This window comes from Acyrthosiphon pisum, chromosome A2 (assembly GCF_005508785.2).
Source record: "Acyrthosiphon pisum isolate AL4f chromosome A2, pea_aphid_22Mar2018_4r6ur, whole genome shotgun sequence".
NCBI lineage: Eukaryota > Metazoa > Arthropoda > Insecta > Hemiptera > Aphididae > Acyrthosiphon > Acyrthosiphon pisum.
Window position 1 is genome coordinate 54,781,037 of NC_042495.1, and position 22,970 is coordinate 54,804,006.

A 22,970-nucleotide genomic window follows, 5' to 3' on the forward strand; every position below is an offset into this window, starting at 1 on the left:
TGTTACGGGAACGGACTTGTAAAAAAAGTAAAAAATAATAATAATGTCAAAACTCTAAGCTCTGATATCAATAATTATAGTATGGTCGTGTGGTCAAATGGTTGATTTTCTACATTTTAATCTCAAAAGTGGTAACAATAAGATAACGCTATCATCACCACCATAGATAATATATCTATGATAATAACTGATAACAATTTTATCTTTTAAACCATAGACCTGATAATAAATGGACTGCGCTTTCTGACCCCCTCGCCTATCGAACTCTACAGCCTTCATCAAGAATACTGTTAGGTAAAATATCATGGATGAAAGAGTTGTAGTATTACATAGAACCGGGCTTTTTTTATATCCAAAAAATTGTTGATAAAATGATAAATAAATATCACGAACCCATAGACCTTATACTAGTATACTTAGTATAAGGTCTATGCACGAACCACGGTCTTAGAAGATATACTATGATTATAGTTCGTGATAAATATATCAGGCTATGGTTTTCATGGATGAAATTGACAATTCTTTTTATTATCCATGACACTTTACCTAAATCTTCCCTCTCATGTTGGATATATTTTCTCTCTCTCTAAGAGCAGTCCATTTATTATCAGGTCTATGTTTTAAACACAGAACTTTGCAAATTTTTGCATTGATTAAATATTTAAATTAAGTATTAAGTACTTAAATTGTAATTTGTATGGACTTATAACGTTATAGTACCATAGAAAAGGGATAATAGTAACGCTGGTGTGAACTGTGAAGGTTAAATGTAATGTTAGGTTGGAATACCGAAGATTAAAATCATGTTAGATTTATATTTTAACAAAGGCTGTAGAAGTTTAAATTTGTCATATTATATTGTTAACAATATTATTTAAAATTAATGTAAGTGATTACTTAAAACTATTAGGTATTACGTATTGGATGTCGAAACATTGAAGATGACTAATAATCTGAATAGCACTTTTAACTATGTGTACAGTTGTTCATTAGAAACAAATGTTCAGATAAAAATTGGAACTCTTGAAGGTATCAAACACAACATTGACTATGAAAAAATACTTAGTGATCCAATGAAAAAATTTTCTGGCTTATATCAAAAGCAGATTTCTGATCTGGTAGTATACTGCCAAGTATACAGCGACAATAAACCACTTAGCTTACCAGTTTCGACTTCTTACAAACATTTTACTAACCGTTGGAGCTGGAATGAATGGGTTATATTACCAATCCAGTTTAGTGATCTGCCAAGGAATGCATTATTAACGCTGACAGTGTATGACTGTGCTGGACCAACTACTATGACAGCGGTTGGCGGAACATCTATATCACTGTTTGGCAAACACGGTGTTTTTCGACAAGGTATGATTGATCTCAGAGTATGGCCTGATAGAGAAGCTAATGGTAATATTTCTTCTACACCAGGCAAGTGTTTATCAGACACTAATCGCATGCAATCATTAGCTAAATTGGCCAAACAGCATAGAAACGGCAATATACCTGAAGTTGACTGGTTGGACAGATTAACATTTAGAGAGATTGAACTTATCAATGAAAAAGAAAAAAAGACCTCCAATTATCCTTATTTGATGATAGAATTTCCAGAAATTATATCAAATGGTACTGTCTACAGTGTTGTGCATTATGAACAAGATGGTGATGAAATATACCCGTTTAGAGTTAACCCAGATATAGTTACTGTACCGGATGCTGAAGTAATGCAGGAAAATTTAGTTGAAAGTAAACATCATAAACTTGCCAGAAGTTTAAGAAGTGGTATATCTGACAAGGATGCGAAACCAACTGCAACAATAAGGGATATGTTGAACACTATTGTCGGATACCCCCCTACAAAAATATTAACAACAGAAGAACAAGATCTGATATGGAAGTATCGATTTTACCTATGTAATCAAAAAAAGGCTCTAACAAAATTTCTAGAATGTGTTAACTGGAAATTGCACGGAGAGGCTATGCAAGCATTAGATATGATGTATCAATGGGCTCCAATGGATGTAGACGACTCATTGCGTTTATTAAGTCCAGCATTCAAACATTCATTAGTACGCAAATATGCTGTTGAACGATTACAACAAGCAACTGATGAAGATTTACTCCTGTATTTATTACAGTTGGTTCAAGCTCTTAAGTATGAAAACTTTGAACATATCAACAACAGCTTAAAGTTAATGGAAGATAAATATCCTGTAACCGACAGTCTGACAGAGTCAGTATCCGGATTAAGTTTAAAAGACAGTAGTGACAGTAATATCGCTTGTACAATTAATCATTTTGAAATGTGTAAGCCTGAAGATATGGACCTGGCACGTTTTTTGATTCATAGAGCAAGCAAAAACTTCAGTTTGGCTAATTATTTTTATTGGTATTTGATGATTGAATGTGAAGATCAAGACTCTACTATTAAACAAGATATACGTGTTCGTAACATGTATTTAAGTGTTATGAAAACATTTTTGATGACTTTGTATAATGGTAGTGCAGAATGTCAGCGAATACATGGAATGTTAACACGTCAACAAAATTTTATTGATCGTTTAGTTAGAATTATCAAAACTGTTGCTAGGGAAAGTGGCAACCGTAAAAAGAAAATCGATAAGCTGCAAGCATTATTAGGTGAAACAGATACAAAATTTAGTTTTATATCATTTGAACCTTTACATTTGCCACTTGACCCTAGTATACATATTACAGGGATAGTTCCTGAAAAAGCAGTCCTCTTTAAGTCTGCCCTAATGCCTTCAAGACTCACATTCATGGTACAAGACAACAAAGAGTATGTAGCTATTTTTAAACACGGCGATGATTTGCGACAAGATCAACTCATATTACAGATCATCACACTCATGGATAAACTTTTAAGAAGTGAAAACTTAGATTTGAAACTTACTCCATACAGAGTGTTGGCAACAAGTACACGACATGGTTTTGTGCAGTTTGTAAATTCACTACCCGTTGCTGAAATATTAGCAACTGAAGGCTCAATACAAAATTATTTCCGTAAGACCCATCCAAATGAGAATGCACCCTTTGGAATATCTTCTGATATTATGGAGAATTATATAAAAAGTTGTGCTGGCTACTGTGTTATAACATATTTATTGGGAGTCGGTGATCGTCATTTTGATAATTTATTATTGACTTCAACTGGCAAACTGTTTCACATAGATTTTGGATACATATTAGGTAGAGACCCTAAACCATTGCCCCCGCCCATGAAATTGAGCAAAGAAATGGTGGAAGCAATGGGCGGTGTCAACAGTGAACATTATCATGAATTCAGAAAATTATGTTACACTGCGTTTTTGCACTTGAGGCGCCATGCTAATCTTATACTAAATCTTTTCTCATTGATGGTAGATGCCAGCGTTCCAGATATTGCACTAGAACCAGATAAGACGGTTAATAAAGTCCAAGACAAATTCAGACTGGATTTGGGTGATGAAGAAGCTGTTCATTATTTCCAAAATCTATTAGATGTGTCTGTTACTGCTGTGATGGCAGTACTTGTTGAACAGTTGCATAAATTTGCTCAATATTGGAGAAAATAAAATGTTATAATGTACAAACAACTGTTATTTATTATGCTGTTTCTGTTAAGTTATTTATACACATATAAATTATAATATATATTTTTTAATTATCCTACCTATATCTAATTTTTTTTTTTATATCTTTATATGAACAATGTTGTTTACTTGTTTATGAATTGATAATTAGGTAGCTATATGCCTATATCATAGTGTTATCTTATCTTTAAAAATATGTAAACCTTAAGACTACGTCAGTTGAATAATTATCGATTATTTTCTTAAGTGCACATCTTTTTATAAGAAAAATCATATTTATTTGATACATTCAACAGAAAATAAATTTAAGACACCATGGAGTTCAACGCATCAGGTAATTATTACATGAAAATTGTAATTTAATTAATTAATATATGTTATACATGGGTGTGTATTTACTTGAGGACATTTTTTTTTTACAGAGATTTAATTTAAAATAATACACATGACAATTATGTACAAGTACAAATTATTTTATTATGTTACAAATAGTTAGTTGTTATTTGACTTCCTTGAAATACTGAAACATGATAAAATATACAAGAAATACCTATATATTATTTGTTAGGTTTATTACTAAAATTGTAAATCTCAACTAATTACATTATTAACTATATATATAAAATAGATCAGTATAATATATTTAGCAAAACCTAATAAAGCCACTTGTGAATATAATTACAGATTACTTTTTGTAATCTTTTTAATGTTTAATAAATTAATATTATTTTTTAAATAATTGTTTTATTACAGTAGAAGTTTCAATTTCATGCTTACATAAACATATTTAACTTTATATTATTTATCTTAAGAAAGTGTAAGCAAATTAAATAGATTTAGATAATAATATAATATTATGTTTGTATTGTCTATATTGTATCAAATATTGTCTATATTTTATTCATACACAACTTATATATAAATGTTGAGTGGTAATAACTTTATATTAAACTAAATAAAAGAAAAATGTAATTTGATATTTTTGTTAATGACCTTAGGTTCTAGTTAGTGAATTACCCAAAGTTACTACATTGACTTAACATATTGTTTAAATAAAATACTATTTATTACGTTGATCTTTTAGTATTATAAACAACAGGTCATCTAAAGATAACCTTATAATATATTTATTATTTATAACTTTATAAAGTATTATAAGTGTTAATTAGTGTTAAATAAAAAGTTTGAATGGTCCATGTGATATGTGACTCAATATATACTTTTACAGATCTAATAATTTTAATTACCATGATAAAAAAATAAAAAATTTACAATAATATATTAATATACCACATTTTATTAAATTCTTTATATGTACAATTAAAAAAAAAAATACAGTAGACAATATATAGGCTAACCTACGACCTACCTACTATTTACTAATTATAAACAAAATATTTATCAAGGTCAAGAAAATATGTAAAATATCAATTTACTTTTTTTTAAATTTCCTCTACTTATTTTACTAGTTGAGAAAAACCGAAAAAATTAAGGAGATACAGTAATTTTTACGTAATATCAGTTTTAACAACAGCAATATTTTTTTTTGGTGTAATGTTTATTTGCTTATTTTTGATACAATTTTAAAAATATTTTGACCTTTTTATTAGTTATTTATAGACATTTTCCATTTTCAATGTTTTTAGTTTTTTTTTTTCAATACCTAACATGTAAATCAAAAACTTTTATTGGGTTAACATTTTTGAAAATTTAATACAAGTTTCCTCATAAGTTTTCATTATTATGTAGGCACAATTTCTTTTTATAAACATTTAAAACTCAAAATTTCTATAAAACCCCAAAAATATGCAAATTATTTTTAAATTTTAAATGTTTTAATTTTAAAATTTCTTAGCTCAGAATCTTTTTTTTACGTGCAATTATATGTTATTGTATTTAAATTTAACACATTAATTATCATAGTGACCCACACGACACCTAATGTGCAGCAAGAGATTCTCACTAACCCACTTTTTTTTCCTCATTATTTTAAAAAGCAGGTACTGAGAAATTTCCACTTTTGACTCACCAAAGTACAAACTAGATGTAATTTGCTACTAAAAACATCCTTCAAAGTTGATGATAATTGCATTTTTTCTACTGGAAATATATATATATATATAAACACTCATCATTGTAAAGTCAATACATTCATCCACTCACATTTTAATTTAAGAAAAAAAAAACTAAGACAACAAATTAAGGTTTTTATTTTTTTTTCTTATTGTTTAATACTAAAAGTCTAAGGGTCGTTCTTACAATGTCCAGTAAAGTGTTGGTTAATGCTAACCAGATGATAACAGATTATATTACCAGCAGAATTCCGCCGGTTAACTTTAACCGGAGGTCGTAAGAACTAGCCTAAAAATATATTCTTTGAGTTAACTATAAATATACAATTTAACATATAATATTAAATTAAATAAGTATTTTAAATAATGAGCAATAATTTTCATGTTCTATAATTAATAAAACTATACTTAATGAGTTTTTAAATTCTAATATCTTCGATTTAGAACACCCTCATAGGAGGTATAATCCATTAAAAGGAGAATGGATTTTGGTATCTCCTCACCGAATGAAAAGACCTTGGGATGGACAAACAGAGTCTGTGCACAGTGATATGGGTCCAGAATTTGATCCTACCAACCCCCTATGTCCTGGTGTAGTCAGGAGTAGTGGTATTGTTAGTATATAAATATATAATATTATGCTTGTGACATGTGATGTTTTAATCTACAATTTTTTTTAGTTGACTCCTGAGTACAAATCTACATATGTATTTACAAATGACTTTCCAGCCATGTTAGAGGATACACCATCACCTCCCCAAAGTGATGATCCTTTGTTTCAAATTGAAGGAGTTAAAGGTACATGTCGTGTTATGTGTTTTTATCCCAAATCCAATGTGACAATTGCTCTTATGTCTATAAATGATATAGTAACAGTGATATCAAGGTATAATTTGAAATATATTAATATTGTTCATTTTAACTATTTTTTTTTTTCACAGTTGGATACAGCAATTGGAAGAACTGGGAAAGACCTATACTTGGGTGCAAATATTTGAAAACAAAGGTACTATGATGGGTTGTTCTAATCATCATCCCCATTGCCAAATATGGGCTTGTTCATTTTTACCAAATGAACCACGTATCAAAGATATTAATCAGAGAGAATATCTGGAAAAGCATGGAAGACCAATGCTGATGGATTATGTTGATCGTGAATTAAAAGCAAAAGTAGGAAATATTAAATGTTATACTATTCTCTATTCTGCATGATAGCATCACTCGGTAGCCTCCTACCTCTACTAGAATACAAATATTAATATACAAAAACAAACATTGACACTCGTATTATAATAAGTAATAATTAATATCATTAAATTGGTATAAAATATTTTTATTAACATATCACACATAAAATTCATATTTTTTTTTTGAAACAAACAATATAAAATTATCTTTTAATTTGTTGCCCCTAAATTGTGTGGCCTAAGGATTTTCCCCCATTTCCTACCTTCCCTTAGCATTTTATAACTCTATTTCATTACATAATATATCATTTTTTCCAGTCAATCACTTTTTTTGAATTTGTTAATATTTTCTAAAACTAACTGTAATAATGAGCCAAATTTGAAATAATTAAAAAACATTTGTAGTGACTTAAGCACAAAATAGAAATACTAAAACTTTTGTTGTAATGTTACTTGTTAGGTACTTAGAATTGTTTAATTACAGTTTTTAAAAATAATTAAAATGTATATGTAATTTGTAAAGGGCGGATGCTTAGATAATTGAATAATTATTTAAAAATGTTCAATAAATAAATCAATTAATTTTTTGATAAAATTACCTATGTACATTTAAATAGATAAGAATTGTTACTGAAAATCAACATTGGGTTGTTTTGGTGCCATTTTGGGCTATATGGCCATATGAGACTATGGTATTACCTAAACGACATGTAAAAAGGATGAACGAAATTACAGAACATGAAAAAACAACTTTGGCATCAGTAATGAAAATATTGACAATAAAATATGATAACATGTTCAAAACATCATTTCCATATTCAATGGGTTGGCATGGTACGTTTAAAATATTAATATAACACAAATTGAACTTATAAATAATAATACTAACTAACTGTATTACCTATGTATTGTTAGGTGCACCAACTGGACCAAATTGTGAAAATAGTGACCACTGGGTATTTCATGGAATTTATTTGCCTCCATTGTTACGTTCAGCAACAGTGAAAAAATTCATATCCGGGTAAATAATATTAAAACTTATATTTTAAAGATTTTTTATTAATAATTAATAAATAAATAAAATTTTACTCATGTGTATATATGTTTAGATTTGAGCTATTGGCACAATGCCAAAGAGATTTAACCGCTGAACAAGCTGCAGAACGACTAAGATCACAATCAGATGTTCACTATTTGGAATAAAACCAAACAAACATATTTAGTTCATGTCTGAAGTTCAGAGACCTTTTTATTATCAAAATAATTGTCATACGATTACAACGTTATAGTAGTTACATTATATAGTTTATCAACAATATATTTTTTTTAATATATTGGAAAGTTTTCGTCCACTTGCATACTCCATTCATGTAATCCTCCTATGACATCTTTTATCCATTTAACATTGTCTGTTATCTCAGTGTATTTCTTTAACTCATCTACAGCTCTTTGAGAGTCATTGCCTCGACGACAAATAGTAATCACTGTAATAATTACACATATAATAAGAATTACAGAAAATTTTTTTGTCTGCATGTGTATACAACAAAATTATTAATTAATTATGTTAATTTTACTTACAATTTGGTGTCATATTACTAAATGAATTAATTTTTTCAATCAATTTAGATCGAGTATCTTTACTTTTTAAATCACTTAGCTGAATATTAATAGAAAACGGTAAATGGCACATGTCATATTCGACTTTTTTACGCACATCTATCATCAAAAATGGATTTTTTTTAGATATTAATTCGTTTAAATCTAAAACTGTTATACGTTCATTTTCTTTCAGCAAATTAAGTGTTTTGAACTAATGAACAATCAATAAAACAACATTTTAAAAATATTATTAGATATGTTGTATGCATATTAAATTTACTTTATCATTTGCTTTTGATCCACAAAATTCTTCATAGTCCATGGTTATTGTTATATCTTCTGGATTTTTTGTACATATACATCCATTTCGTTTTACATTTGTTAATTTAATTTTTTTAAACTCACAATCAACTCCATCATATAACAATAAACTGTTATGTAATACATTTGGGTGATCAACAATAATTTTGATAGTTTCCATTGCTTGTAGAACACCAATAACCCCGGGAACTGTAAATAATAATCATATAGTGTAACTTAATATTTTATACATAGGTAATATACATAATAAATATGTATATACAATAAAACCTCTTCATAAAGGAATCACTTAGTACTAATTGATTTTTTTTTTTGTAAAGGAGATTCTATTATACGAACACTGAAATATATGGAAATAGGTCTTATAGGGTGTTCGTTATAAAGAAGATTTTACTGCACATACAAGAACTATAATGATGTATTGTTACCTGGACCCAAAACACCTACTGAAGCACAATTTCCTACAGTTTCAGGGGATTGTGGTTTTGGATGCAAACATCTAAAGCATACAGATCCTTTGTAGTTATAAACGGTCAGTTGCCCATCACAATGTATCGCTGATCCCGAGACTAAAGGCTTTCCAGCTTTTACACAAGTATCATTAATTATATATCGAGTAACCAAATTATCACTAGCGTCTATAATTACATCATACTGTTTAAAAATGTCCAATGAATTATGACCATCCAATTGAACGTCGTGGACAACAATATTCACATCCTCATTCATACTGAAAATTAAGTTATTCAAAAAATAAAAACAATAGAGATAAAATTAGATGGTTGTTTTATTGATAATTTTTTGGGTAATAAATAATAATTTAAAACAAACCGATTTAATGATAATTTGCCGGACTCAACTTTTCGCATACCAACATTACACTGTGCATGCAACAACTGTCTATGCAAATTACTAAGTTCCACTTCATCATAGTCAACTAATCCAATTGTACCCACTCCGGCACTTGCTAAATACATTGATGATGGACATCCTAGGCCTCCAACACCAATTATAAGAACGCTTGCAGTTTTTAATTTTTTTTGCCCTAATTAAATATTAATTGTTTTAGAAATCATAAAACTATTGAGTAAATAAATAAAAATATTTCACCTTCAACACCAATTTCTGGTAAAATTATCTGTCTGCTATAACGGTTTATGTCGAGTTTAGTCAAGCATTGCTTCTAAAATATCAAAAAATGTAAAATACATATTATTATATATATTATAATTGTAAACAAATCATAGCATCAATTTTCAACAATATGCTATTTACTTAAGGTAATAAGTTAAAATACATGAATACAAGTTTAATGCCTCATTTATGAGCTATTTAATGTTTTGAGATTCTATAAGGTATACCTACCAGGGGCAAACCGGGGCTCGCGTAGCAATCTTATGCGACCCACGATAACAATTTATAATTATTAATTAGTATAAAAACATTATATACCACATAATCTTTGTTGATAAAAATTGTGGTTTATTTATTTCAACAGTTTGAGACCAATAGGCTTAGGTACTATATTTTACTATGTATTTTTTTACGATTATTCTGATGTGTTATTATTATTATTATTTTGTTTGAAAATAAATTTTAACCTTGAAAGTTAATAGACCAAACAGTGATGAAGTTAGATAAATTTGATATGACTAAAGTCTATAAACTTTTGTTTAAATAAAATAAGATACATTATTAGAATTGTGACCTGCAATTTTTTTTTTTTTTGGTTCAAACCAACAATATAATATTAATAAGTTACTATTTTATAATTTTTTAACCTTTAATCTATTTTGAAAACATGAATAAAAAACAGATTGATAGATGGAAAAACTTCAACATACTATAAAAAAAAACAATTGTTTTAATATTAAAACAATTAAGCCAACCCTTAATTTAATTTTGGGTAGTTTATATTTTATTTTTTTTCAATATTTTTGTATGTCTTGTCAATTTTACTGCGTCAATGTGATAGGAACCTTTTATACATAATAATATAATGAAACTTCTATCAGTTTTATGAACTTAAATCCTAGGACTTGCAATTAAAATTTTGGAATTCAGTTATTATTGTGTTACATGTGTTAATATATTATTATTTATTATTGATATTAATTATTAGGTACCTGTTTTTTTTTCAACAATGCATATTTTTTATTCAATTCAACATTTAATAGTGCTATTTCAGCAGATAATAGACTTATTTCTTCATCATTGTTCATTATGTCTAGAGTATTATCTAGGCACGATGTTATTTCTAATACACTTGATTATCTTCTGAGTAGAAATGATTTTAACAGAATAATGTATTTATTTAATACTTTACAGATCACAGATTCATAATCATCAAGTATCAACCAAAAATTATTTTTTCGATTTTTCGGTTCACATTAAAACTATCACTTAAAACGGACTTGTAGTGTAAAAATAAGTAAAATTTGCTGCTTGCAATTTGAATCATAAACATGTAGAATCTAGTTGTATCACGTCTTGCATGTATGGTCTACGAATATAATATATTATACTACGTAATCTTCTCTATATTATCACTGATTATATAAAACAGATAATATAATCTGTAATATTATGATGAGTGCCCATAGACCTTAATACCTAATACTATAAGGTATAAGGTCTATGTGAGTGCCATGGCTTAAATATTTAAACCATGGTGTGTGCATAGAGTTATAGTATTACTTATAATCACGATTAAAGATCTATAGCCGTGCTTATAATATATATATATTTGGGTGAGTGACACCTATCTAAAGCCGTGGTGACTGGTGACACCACATAATAACCTGCAATTTACATAAATATATATGTAACACAACATATTTCTATCTCAGTCGAATCACAGACCCTGACTAACTATCGACTATCCCCGTAATTTCTATACATAATTATGACAATTTGTGCTTGAATAACAAGTTGATAACACAAAATATACGATTACTACATTGTGATAACTTAACGATAAAAAAGTTAGAGTTCAAACTTCAATATTTTTTATTTTAAATGACAAATTATTTAAAGATAAGGAGGCAACTTTTATTAAAGTTAAGTTAGTTCTTAATTTCTTGAATGTCACGATTCACGAAGACACGATCATAATGTTTTCATTGTACACAAATCGTCATTATATTAGACCAACAGCAAAAAACCTTATTGTTGTGCTTCAGGTGAGATAAATAGAATTGTAAATTGTTCTAAGCTAAATAACCGAATTTTTTAGGTGTCAAATTTTAGTTTCAATGTTAGTCTAAATAAACAAAAAATTTATACATCTGTCAACCATGCTTTAGAGGATATTAAACCTGGCAGTTCAATTCTATTTGGTGGTTAGTTAAATTATTGAATTATTTAATAGCTTATAGTTAAGTACTTTAGTGTATTATTAATTATTATAGTACATTTTAATTAACTTATTTAACAATATTTATTATTTATATAATACATTATGGCTTTTATGACTATATGTTTATGTATATAATATATTTAAAGAATATTGTTATAGATAATTTTTATTTTTATTTGGAAGGAATTTATTTTACTAATTTTAACTAGGAATCAAGGTTTTTTATTAGTTTCTTTTACGTTATATAAAAATTTAGTATGTTTATAAATTATAATAATGTATTAGAATTAATATACTTTACTAAACTATTTTAATTTTTGATCTTGCATGTTCTAACAAGCTAATGTTAATAATATTCAAGACAAATTGCTTTAACGGAAATTTTTCCACTTACTAATTTATTAAACTATCAAAAACTATATTGTGATATTATTGGAATTAAAGTATTATTATTTTAAATAAAACAAAAATGTAAGCCAATAAATTAGACCATTAGATAATGCTTTACAAATAATGTGCAATTTCTACTGATTCAAATTCAAATTTCTGGTTTTCTAATTGTTTTTAACATGTTATATTACATGTAATTGGAAATTATAAAATAAAAAAATATTGAAATATATTGATTTTTAATCTACAATATTTTTTTTATCAATATAGGTTTTGGTCTTTGTGGTATCCCTGAAAAACTGATTGACGGTTTAGTAGAACGAGAAGACATAAACGACTTGACAGTGATAAGTAATAACGCTGGTGTAGATAATGTTGGCTTAGGAAAGTTATTGAAACAAAAGAAAATATCTAAAATAATTGGTTCATATGTGGGTGAAAATTCTGAATTTGTTCAGCAGTATCTAAATGGAGAGCTTACAGTAGAACTTACTCCTCAAGTTTGTTGATTAATAATATTAGTTAATTCAATATAGAAGTATAATCTCATTTTCAGGGAACATTAGCTGAGCGTATACGGGCTGGAGGTGCAGGTATACCAGCATTCTATACTCCAACTGCCGTAGGTACGCTTGTGGAAGAAGGGGGTATTCCATTAAAGTATGCATTGCATAAAGAATCAGCTGAAGATAATGAGAACAATGAAGCTAACAAAAATAACCCAAGTAGAAGCGTGGAAATTAGCAGTGATGTCCGAGAGACTCAAGTCTTTGATGATAAGACGTATGTTTTGGAAAAAGCAATTACTGCCGATTATGCTATCATTAAAGCACAAAAGGCAGACCATGAAGGAAATCTTGTATTTAAGTAATATTATTAACAAACAGTTTGTTAACATTTGTAATAATATTTTTAATTTTGATAGTAAATCAGCTCGAAACTTTAATGCAGTCATGTGTACAGCTGCTAAAACTACAATTGTAGAAGTTGAAGAAATAGTAGAAAATGGTAATATTGATCCAGATCAAGTACATGTTCCTGGAATATATGTTGATAGAATTGTGCTGGGCAAAGATTATATAAAAAAAATTGAAGTAAAATATTGATCTATCATAAATTAAATATATTAAACAATAATAGAACCGGTAAACATTTAGAAAACAGTTTTGTCCAAAAAGTCTGATGAATCCATTTCCATGTTAGTTAGCTCACCAGCTGCTCAATTAAGAGAAACAATTGTTAAGCGTGCGGCTCTTGAATTCAAAAACGGCATGTATAGTATCCTTTTGTTTTGCAACTACTTGTCTTATTTTTAAGTCAGTTTACACCTCTCTAAATTGTAGCATTGCTATCATAACTATCAGTTTAATAATTAATTATCCTTAAGAAATATTTGAAACAGTTAATTTGGGCATAGGCATGCCAATGTTAGCTAGCAATTACATTCCTGAGGGTGTTCAAGTAATGTTACAAAGTGAAAATGGTATTATCGGTCTTGGTCCATATCCATCGTCCAAAAAATGTGTTGATCCAGACTTAATAAATGCTGGTAAAGAAACAGTAACTGTCATTCCTGGTAGCAGTTTTTTTGGTAGTGAAGAAAGTTTTGCAATGATAAGAGGGTAATTATACTGGAGCTGTGAATTATTATTTACTGTAACAAATGTTTTTCAATATTTTAGAGGTCATTTGGATTTAACTATATTGGGTGCAATGGAAGTGTCACAATATGGGGATTTGGCTAATTGGATGATACCGGTAAATATTAAATATTACATATTTTTTTTATTTACTTGAATTATTTTGTTTTCTATTCAATCAGGGAAAATTGGTCAAAGGTATGGGTGGTGCAATGGACCTTGTTTCAGCTCCACATACCAAAGTCATAGTAGTAATGGAACATACAACAAAAGATGGCTCACCAAAAATTATATCTAGTTGTACTCTTCCGTTAACTGGTAGTCGATGTGTAGACAAGATTATCACAGAAAAGGTAATTTACTAAATTATTTGACATTTGTTGTTAAATACCATGCATTTAAAACAATGAATTGTATTTTTCAGTGTGTATTTGATGTGGATCCGGAGAATGGATTGACTTTAGTTGAGATTGCCGATGGTGTTGAAATTGTAGACATAGTTCAAAGTACTGGATGTGAGTTTGTCAAAGCAGATAACTTGAAAATTATGGGACAAGTAGAATAACTCTTAATTATAATTACTAAAAATGTATAATTTGTTATGTTAATAAAATCAATTTTGCATTTAGTGTGTATGTGTATATTGAAAAATTGTAATACCAAAAAACACAATTAAACACAAGTTAAAATACAATATAATATTATTAAGTATTTAGATATATTATAAACAAGAAAAAAAAGTTGAAAACAATTTTCATCACAAATGCTGTTTAGGCCTCAAAAAATCCAATCATAATATTAAATGTTTGCTGTATGTATTTAACAAACATTTTATAATTTACAAAATCAATAATGAAAAAAATAGAAACAAATAATTGCACAAAATGTCATATAAAAAATGTAGATAATATTTAAGTCTTTGGGAATTAATAAATAAAAACATCATCTACAAAGTGTAGGTAGGTATAAATAAAAATAAAAATTGCAGTGCGCACAATAACAAAAAAAAAAAAAAAAACATTCGGTTCAAACAATAACTAAAATAATCTTATGTGAATATGTGCCTAAAAATGAAATATATAATATGGCATGGCGTCTAGTTCATTTTCATGCGTTTTCCGTTGCAATTAGTGGTATACTCCGTGGAGTCGTAGTCAATCAAAACTTCAGTGGATATAGTTTTCTAAATTAAAAATATACAATATATTACATAAACTAATAACTATTAGATAAATATTAAATACCTATACAATTATATAATCAAAGGTGTATTTTTTTTTTTTTAATATTAATGCAAATGAATTATTAATTTTAATCTTAAAAACTGATAATTGTTGTGTAAGACATGAAAGATTTTTATAGCCTTATTAATATATATAACTTAAGCTTAAATTTATAGAAACACATGTTCAATAAAAAAAAACTTAACTAAAGTTACAGAAAACAAAATTGAATTTAAAATTATTTTAATTAACTATATGCAAAAAACAATTATTATAATAAAATTATTTAACTATACTTACATCTCCTGAACCCATTACTGCAATTGGTGTTTCTCCTGTGACTAGAGCCACTTCATGTTCAATTAAATAGAACATGTACTCATCATAGAGCAGGCGAATTAGGTGAAACGATCCAAAACTAGCAGCTGAACGTAAAGTCAAATCACGTATTACCATTGAACTATAAAAATAACAAAAGTATGAATGTAAATTATTCATAAAAAATACAAGTCTAATTTAATTTTTGAAAAATCTTATTAATTATTATTTACCTATAAAATGACCATTTTAATAAAAACTGCCTAGCTTCTTTTGTGAAATTAGGTGTATCACGATATTGCTTCAAACAATTATCCACAACACTTTTTAACCACGTTGCCCATTCTTCTAAAGAATTTTGTTGTTGTAAAGTATGCTTAAAATCCGCCTCCAATTGTTGGACCAATGTCGAGTCACATTGGCACACCCAAGAAGCCTTTTTAGAGAAAACCAAATAATTGATTTAATATATTTTAGAATATAAAATTTCAAAATCTCTTACTTGTTCTTGTACATTACGGAAGTCCACACGATTCAAATCAGTAAGCATTTGATTTATTTGGGTATAATTTTGAAGGACAGCTCTCGCTGCTTGGGCAAGATGATTAAGCGAAGTGTACCTGCGTAAGGTTTGTGCAAAGGCACTAACAGCAGTTACCTAAAATTATGAATTATAATAATAACAATGAATGATTAAATAAAAATTATATGAAAATAATAACTTTTATTGAGATCATTTCTTCTGGGCACCCTTGCATTGCAGATATAAGCCATGACTCTAAGCCTTTGGAAAAATTTCTAATGGCTTGTGTTAATGTGCCTGTACATAATTTATTAAAAGTTATATCTTTAATTACAAAAACATAAAATATACATACCAGGAACAGGCCGAAGAACATCTGGAATTAAAACTTTCACTAAGTTTTGATAAAATAGAAAATCAACAGTTTTTACAAATAGTTGCAATGTTTTGCACTTTGACAATGAATATAATTTTTCTTTAGATAAATATTTTTCTTCTTCGCATTCATCATTATTGTTGTCTTGACTACGCCAAAATTCACGCCAAAGTGACTCAATAGTCCCAAATTCTAAGTTCAATATGGCACCTAAAAACGCCTACAAAAGCAATATTATTTAAATAAAATGAATAAGTTTCAAACTAAAAACAATTAAGTACTTCATAATGTTCACGATACAAATTTTTGAAAGTATCTACATCTTCTAAAGTACAATTATCATCCAATTGTATTTCATCTAAAATAATATCAGGAAATTCTGGTACAGCATTTGCACCATCACCTAAATATTCTTGGTTTTGTGCTTGAGGAGAAGATGGAATACTGTTTTGAGAACAATTTGCAGAATCTGAACTGTTGGTGGTGTATTGATTACAGTTTCTCTCTTCAGTTTTAATGAACTTAATTTTTTTCGAGCTACTACTTTGATTTGTTCGCCCTGGTAGGTTTTCTTCAGAGGAAAAGTCATTTAATAATGAACTTGCCTTAATTCTAATGCCATAATAGTGATACTTGGAATTTCCACTAATAAAAAAGTGTTGGTTAAATAAATGAGATAATGTAATAATATACTTCAAAACAGCAAAATACCGGGTTCCTAGGCGCCTTGTACGTAATCCCATAAACACAGATCGGATAAGTTTACCAAATGATGCTGCATTTACAGGATCAATTTTAGTTTCCGAGCAATGTGTTAAGTAATGATTATATAACGTTGATCGAGGTAACGACACCCCTTCAGCCATTTCATAATTTTCCATCAGCCAGTTGACCTTTTATAACAATATATTATTAAGTTATTTATTATTCTAAATAAAATGTTGCAACTGCTTACAGTTGCAGGAGAAATTCTATTTGCGTGCATAAGACCGGAGTTTTGCATTCCTCCATCTGACTCGACACCATTCAGTTGATCTATACTTGGGTTTGTTGAACCAGTCTCAGTAGCATTCACTGTAAGATATGACACATCCTAAAATAATAGTTAAGTATTAATAAACATAAATAGTAATAAGTTGAATGCAACAATTTATAAAAATATAGGCAATGTAAAACAAAACACACTGAGGCACATTAATATCAAAACTATTATACCGAAGATATAACGGAATTCGGGCTGTCTCTTTGAGCAGTAGCAATAATAGTATGATCATTGTCAACATTCTGTTGTATAATATAGGTTCCATTACCTATAATTTGTGCCTGACATGTTGGTTGACCTAAGGTGTTTGTAACCTTTAACATTTTGAACATGTTTTAATTTCAATATGTTATTATAGTAATATAATTAAAATTAACTAAACAGAGTGATCCAGAAAGTCCTGACCAATCATTCAACAGACTTTAAAAAAAATTTAAAACGGAAGAAAACCTCGTTCTTCTATACTATTATTTAGAAATATGATTGATGAGGATTTTTTGGATAATTCTGTAAATCAAAATCATGAAAATTTCATAACAATTATAAACCAGAATTTATATAAATATTTACTTGAGAATAAGAATTTGTGCTTGGAGTGTAATAATGAGTTTGACCAGTCTGATACATTGTTCCGCTCTCTCCCACAGTATAAACTGGGTACGCCCTGAAAATAAAATTAATATAAATATTTATATTAAAATAAATAATAACAAATTTACATTTGTCCATTTGTGAAAATTGCTTGTTCACCAGTTCCTTCAACATACTGTACATAAGTAGAATGGCCAACATCATCAGAACCGACAGACTCTGTTTCGGGAACTAAACAGAAAACAAACAATTAGGTATTTATGATATAATATAGAAACAATAAATTAACTGTTAAATGTTTAACAAAATAATAATTGAAAGAAATCAAGCTAAAATAAACAAAGGAGCCACAAAGACTCCACATACCATTATGATTATACTAATGAATGTTTAGTATGAATATTGACACAAATTAATGTTATGTTACAAGAGACATGGCTTATACTTTTGTGAAAATTCCGTCACCAGTATGAGGAGCCTTTTAAGCAAAATATAAAGTTTTATATCAGAAAGTTTATATGAAATAGTAATGAAATTAAGAAAATACAAACTAGACAATTTTAATTCAAAAAATTTGAAATGAAAATTAAAACAAATGTTTCCCTGAGTCTTACCCAACGTTGGTACAGGTGTAAGGGAAGTGTAAGATCGTCCTTGAGTCCCTTCTTAATGGTAAGCGTGTAATTTTATAATCACGATAAATGATAATATGCATTTTATATGAAAAATGGAGAACTAATATTGCACAAGGTTAAGATAAAAATTCTCCATTATTTCATAATTGGTATTAATATAACAATTTTGTTAAACTTACCTGATGCTGCCACAATATAATGGCCATTATCAACAGTAACCGTAGAAGAAATTCTATCTTTATGATCTAGGTGATCATCATCCATTGATTTATCAGATCCATCATCATGAACTGGACTAGTTCCACACAATAAAGCATTTTCAAGTTGTCTATTAGTATTGACGTTCTGAAAACATAAATATTTATATAGTTCTAATGCACATATAACTATAGAAATTAAGTAAGTACCTGGTCAATGGATGTACGTACTACGGAAGTTTGTTGTACTGGTTGCACAACAAGAGTTTGACCAACCCCACCAGCCGTTACAACAGTTATAGTACTTATTTGGGAACCAGTACCTGCTGACCCTTCTAATTTGATTCCACTCCTTACAGAAGTCGCCATGGAATTACCTAAACCCATATTTAATTTCATAATTTTCTTAAAAATTCAATTTAAAGTCAAAAACTACAAACAAAATAAACACACATAATATAATGAAAAACAAATTAATATTTATTAAATACTTAAACAATTTTTAATAACCAATATAATGCAAGACACAGGTACTTATATAAAAAAAAATAAATTAGATTTAATCTGTGTTACAAGTATAAATGATTTTTTTTAAATTTGGTTTTCATTCATGATCAGAAAATAAAAGTACTTTATAATTTATTGTACGTATTTTATACATAGATTTTACTTACATATTAAAAATTTGTGATTTTAATTTTAAATAGTCTAAATAACAAAAATAATAGTTGTTCAAGAAAAATTAATCAAAACAAAATAATAACTTAAAATACATTAATTTAAATTAAGTTTTTAAGTAGAATAACAATAATTTAAAAACTAAATTTTATAATTTTAAGTAAGTACTAATTATTTAGGTAAATAATAAAAATGACTACATACATATTATGGATATCACCTATTACATTATAATTTAGGTGTATATATTAAGTAGTGAACAACAAAAACTTTTTTCCATCACTTAAAATCATATCTCTATTATTAATTGACCATGATATGTTAGAAACTAATAAACATGTACCATCAATAAGCTTTGGTGAAGTCTGTAATTTAGGATTTTGTCCTTCAGTCCAAAAAAAAATTAAATCTGTACCATAAACTACAGACAGTTTGTTTTCTACCCGACACCACTGCATTTTTTTAATTTTTTTAGATAATTCTACAGCACATATCAATCTATATTTCTCCCAAATACAAAGAAATGTCGAATCTACTTCATAAGTACTCAAATAACTACTATCAAAGCTCCAAGCAATAAAAGAAATTTTTGTTGAAATAGAATTGATAAAGGTTTTTGAAGCATTTGTTTTGATCAATACTCTATCGGATTCTACGAAAAAATCATATTCTTCGCTTAGTGAAGAACGAGATAATTTGAATTCTACATTAAACTCATTAGAAGAAGTTAATATAACAATGTTACCCAAGGAACATCCCAAAGCTAGATATTTACTATTTGGCGCCCAACTTACAGTGTTTAATGAAAAACATTCAATTGAACCAATAACATTGCCAGAGAGAAAATCAAGAATTGCTAATTTTTTATCATTAAAAACACAGAGGAATCGATTATCTGGAGATTTATTTAGACCATTACAAGGTCCTATTATGTCTTGAATGTAAATGACCCTATCTAAACTCCGAGAACTCATCATTAGCAATTTCTCATAGCCATTTATTTTGGAGACCACAAACATATGTGTTCCATTGCTATCGAACACCGCACAAGGCCAAATGGGTTTGGGTATTTCAATGTATACAATGGAATTTTTTGACAAATTGAACACAGCCAAAGCCATATGGAATTCAAGAGTCAGCAAAATGTTGTCGCGACCTATCCATTCGGCAGCCACAAACTTGAAATAGCCACATCTAATGGTGCGTATCCATTTGTCGGCATGCACGTCGTACACTTGTACCACACCTCTGCTTAACTGTGTGCACAGTATAAGATCAGATGTTACGTTCCACCGCAGACTGTCAATGGCATACGAAGCTGTGGCCACGACGTGTGGGCCGGCAAACGGTTGTGTCTTGATGATCAAACGGTTGTAAACGGCAGACGCCACATACCGGCCATCAGTAGAAAACGCGCACGCATCATAGTCTAGTGGTAGTACGTTCATTTTTATAAAATGGAACAAAACACTTACTGTTCGATTGTCGGACGACTCTCCCAGAAGCGTTTCATAGGTTTCGATCAGGACGGAACGTCAGTTGTGATGTATCATGTATACCTGTGAATACACACGCATACACACGTACGAGAACGTATACAAGTATACATATACGCACACACACATACACACACACACACACACACACAAACGGTTACTATTGGTTTTTTGTTGTCAGGATAAAACGAATTTTTTTGACTAACGTCAGTTACGTTCGGTTAGTCGTAAACGTCGTGTGTGTACAACGGACTAACCAAACATAAATGCATTTTTTGTTTATTTATTATTATTTTTTTGTACGTTGTTAATCGTTCACCTGAATTGTTGACGGAAAAAGGCGTTCATGGTGACTATGGCTACGGCTTCTCTCCCGTTGCTAGGAGCGGTGTCGGTCACAACAAACGCGCAACAATAAACGATCAATAACAAGATTATAGGAATAGGGAACGCCGCCGCCGCCGCGTCTTGTCTTCGCGGATCGCTAGTCACTACGCCCGACGCGCCACCGACATCGTCGTGTGTGTGCGTAAGCTCTATCCAGTTTGCGCGTGCGCGTGTGCTTCAGACTCTGGCGGTGTGTCGTAGACTCGACCGTAGCTCTGGTGTGGGCGCTGTGACGGTCTTCTTCGTCCGGTCCGCTAGATGATGCGAAATTTCGTATTCTCAATCATTGGTTTCCGATTGTAACGGCGGTGATCGTTGTGCACATATTATTATTTTGACGAAGTAACGAAATTAATGAGAATAACTGGCTCTGTAATGACTAATGAGACGCCCGTTCGCAACGAAAGGGATTCCACAAACGGAACGATACCGGACACTCGATATTCAAAAGATAATGTGTAAAATGTAAATCGCTAAAAACAATCGTTCTTCCGATGGTCACATACACACGTCAAAGACATTCAAAAAGACGTCGCCGCTCGCTCGTTTCTCGTTTCTCGCGTTTGGCGCCTTTTATGAAATACCGGCACACCAGCAGCTATAACGTCATATATAGCAGTAATATTATAGCAGCTGCTGTTTCCGCGACGATGTCCGGTGACCGGTATTAATGATATCGTATTCGACCGGAACCGGTGGGCGTAGGGAGTGACTAATTTTTGTACTTTAAAACTGGTTACAACTTCAAATAGCTATTTATAACTTTGAAACGAAGTTCAAACGATGAATTTTAATTTAACCAACGTTTTTGGCCCCCCTCCGAGAAATGGCAAAAAACAGGGTTATCTGGTAAAGCAGAAAAGCTCCTCATATTATCGACTGAATGAAGAAAACGTTCTCCAAAATGACGTTTTTAAAGAATAAATATCGTTAAAGATTAACTGATCTCCACCTTGAAAACACTCTGTGCATTAGTTGTTCCCCAAGAGTACCAAATTTATAAAAAAAATGGCTAATATTATATTATATTGAATAATTGGCTTTAAATAGCTTGAACTGTATTTTTAACACAAAAATAAACACATTCGATATATTAACTAATATATAAGTTTTTTCTGGCCCTTGAACATTTTTTTTTCAAATTATCTGGACGACCATAGAATTTAATTGCCGACCCCTGATCTAATTTAACCTAATAGGCATATAAATATGATTAAGAAATAGTTATAAGCATGATTTAAGATATTACCATAGAATATAATATGAATATAAATTCTGTGTTTATTTTACCAATTCCTACTTGATAAAATTTTCAAGAAATTTTGACTCGTTTTGAGCTGTCTACGG

At 29.2% G+C, this 22,970-nt stretch overlaps 6 protein-coding genes across 11 annotated transcripts; 3 read left to right on the plus strand and 3 right to left on the minus strand.

Moving 5' to 3' along the window:
- The first annotated feature begins 597 nt into the window (after window positions 1–597).
- LOC100166620 (phosphatidylinositol 3-kinase catalytic subunit type 3) lies at window positions 598–3,670 on the plus strand. Its single transcript, XM_001943196.5, has one exon. It carries the CDS (start codon window positions 942–944, stop codon window positions 3,567–3,569), a length of 2,628 nt encoding a protein of 875 aa, XP_001943231.1. The 5' UTR covers window positions 598–941; the 3' UTR covers window positions 3,570–3,670.
- Window positions 3,671–3,766: 96 nt separating this feature from the next.
- Window positions 3,767–8,196, plus strand: LOC100168691 (probable galactose-1-phosphate uridylyltransferase). The gene is made up of 7 exons (XM_001943361.5): window positions 3,767–3,921; window positions 6,104–6,273; window positions 6,340–6,545; window positions 6,601–6,829; window positions 7,464–7,680; window positions 7,762–7,867; window positions 7,956–8,196. Exons 1-7 carry the CDS (start codon window positions 3,903–3,905, stop codon window positions 8,047–8,049), a joined length of 1,041 nt encoding a protein of 346 aa, XP_001943396.2. The 5' UTR covers window positions 3,767–3,902; the 3' UTR covers window positions 8,050–8,196.
- Window positions 8,065–11,313, minus strand: LOC100167938 (adenylyltransferase and sulfurtransferase MOCS3). The gene is made up of 7 exons (XM_001943141.5): window positions 10,896–11,313; window positions 9,880–9,952; window positions 9,601–9,814; window positions 9,198–9,499; window positions 8,729–8,958; window positions 8,428–8,659; window positions 8,065–8,330 (listed from the first exon to the last, which is right to left on the minus strand). The coding sequence occupies exons 1-7, from the start codon at window positions 10,989–10,991 to the stop codon at window positions 8,173–8,175; spliced, it is 1,305 nt and encodes a 434-aa protein (XP_001943176.2). The 5' UTR covers window positions 10,992–11,313; the 3' UTR covers window positions 8,065–8,172.
- Window positions 11,314–11,616: 303 nt separating this feature from the next.
- On the plus strand, window positions 11,617–14,786 carry LOC100159806 (succinyl-CoA:3-ketoacid-coenzyme A transferase, mitochondrial). The gene is made up of 10 exons (XM_001943260.5): window positions 11,617–11,951; window positions 12,005–12,110; window positions 12,788–13,017; window positions 13,074–13,384; window positions 13,443–13,611; window positions 13,675–13,795; window positions 13,920–14,139; window positions 14,200–14,275; window positions 14,340–14,510; window positions 14,582–14,786. Exons 1-10 carry the CDS (start codon window positions 11,883–11,885, stop codon window positions 14,720–14,722), a joined length of 1,614 nt encoding a protein of 537 aa, XP_001943295.1. The 5' UTR covers window positions 11,617–11,882; the 3' UTR covers window positions 14,723–14,786.
- Window positions 14,775–22,168, minus strand: LOC100159044 (DNA-binding protein RFX2). 6 transcript variants are annotated; one of them, XM_029489481.1, is made up of 17 exons: window positions 21,556–22,166; window positions 21,216–21,299; window positions 19,273–19,445; window positions 19,045–19,210; window positions 18,845–18,895; window positions 18,359–18,461; window positions 18,210–18,303; window positions 17,813–17,953; window positions 17,553–17,690; window positions 17,309–17,490; window positions 16,879–17,242; window positions 16,577–16,817; window positions 16,421–16,518; window positions 16,201–16,356; window positions 15,932–16,134; window positions 15,681–15,840; window positions 14,775–15,340 (listed from the first exon to the last, which is right to left on the minus strand). In XM_029489481.1, exons 3-17 carry the CDS (start codon window positions 19,429–19,431, stop codon window positions 15,254–15,256), a joined length of 2,343 nt encoding a protein of 780 aa, XP_029345341.1. In that variant the 5' UTR covers window positions 19,432–19,445; window positions 21,216–21,299; window positions 21,556–22,166; the 3' UTR covers window positions 14,775–15,253. The 6 variants fall into 6 exon arrangements, with proteins under 6 accessions (XP_029345341.1, XP_008181418.1, XP_003243416.1 ...); XM_008183196.3 differs by having other exon boundaries at window positions 18,845–18,892; window positions 19,273–19,439; window positions 21,556–22,165; XM_003243368.4 differs by having other exon boundaries at window positions 19,273–19,439; window positions 21,556–22,164.
- Window positions 19,989–21,188, minus strand: LOC103308927 (WD repeat-containing protein WRAP73-like). Its single transcript, XM_008183210.1, has one exon. The coding sequence runs from the start codon at window positions 21,186–21,188 to the stop codon at window positions 19,989–19,991; it is 1,200 nt and encodes a 399-aa protein (XP_008181432.1).
- Window positions 22,169–22,970: the final 802 nt, after the last annotated feature.

What these genes read in the sequence shown, in the direction of transcription:
- LOC100166620 (XM_001943196.5), top strand. Translation starts at nt 942, where the DNA reads ATGACTAATAATCTGAATAGCACTTTTAACTATGTGTACAGTTGTTCA.
- LOC100159044 (XM_029489481.1), bottom strand. Translation starts at nt 19,431, where the DNA reads ATGGCGACTTCTGTAAGGAGTGGAATCAAATTAGAAGGGTCAGCAGGT. An exon ending in TACACCTGTACCAACGTTGG is followed by an intron (nt 18,462 to 18,844) that starts GTAAGACTCAGG and finishes TTTTCTGTTTAG; the next exon opens with TTCCCGAAACAGAGTCTGTC. An exon ending in ATAGAATTTCTCCTGCAACT is followed by an intron (nt 17,491 to 17,552) that starts GTAAGCAGTTGC and finishes TTGTTATAAAAG; the next exon opens with GTCAACTGGCTGATGGAAAA.
- LOC100167938 (XM_001943141.5), bottom strand. Translation starts at nt 10,991, where the DNA reads ATGAACAATGATGAAGAAATAAGTCTATTATCTGCTGAAATAGCACTA. An exon ending in GGCAAATTATCATTAAATCG is followed by an intron (nt 9,500 to 9,600) that starts GTTTGTTTTAAA and finishes CTTAATTTTCAG; the next exon opens with TATGAATGAGGATGTGAATA. An exon ending in GATCAAAAGCAAATGATAAA is followed by an intron (nt 8,660 to 8,728) that starts GTAAATTTAATA and finishes ATTGTTCATTAG; the next exon opens with TTCAAAACACTTAATTTGCT.
- LOC100168691 (XM_001943361.5), top strand. An exon ending in ATCGTGAATTAAAAGCAAAA is followed by an intron (nt 6,830 to 7,463) that starts GTAGGAAATATT and finishes ACATTTAAATAG; the next exon opens with ATAAGAATTGTTACTGAAAA. An exon ending in GTGAAAAAATTCATATCCGG is followed by an intron (nt 7,868 to 7,955) that starts GTAAATAATATT and finishes ATATATGTTTAG; the next exon opens with ATTTGAGCTATTGGCACAAT.
- LOC103308927 (XM_008183210.1), bottom strand. Translation starts at nt 21,188, where the DNA reads ATGAACGTACTACCACTAGACTATGATGCGTGCGCGTTTTCTACTGAT.
- LOC100159806 (XM_001943260.5), top strand. Translation starts at nt 11,883, where the DNA reads ATGTTTTCATTGTACACAAATCGTCATTATATTAGACCAACAGCAAAA. An exon ending in AGTTTTGCAATGATAAGAGG is followed by an intron (nt 14,140 to 14,199) that starts GTAATTATACTG and finishes TCAATATTTTAG; the next exon opens with AGGTCATTTGGATTTAACTA. An exon ending in ACAAGATTATCACAGAAAAG is followed by an intron (nt 14,511 to 14,581) that starts GTAATTTACTAA and finishes TGTATTTTTCAG; the next exon opens with TGTGTATTTGATGTGGATCC.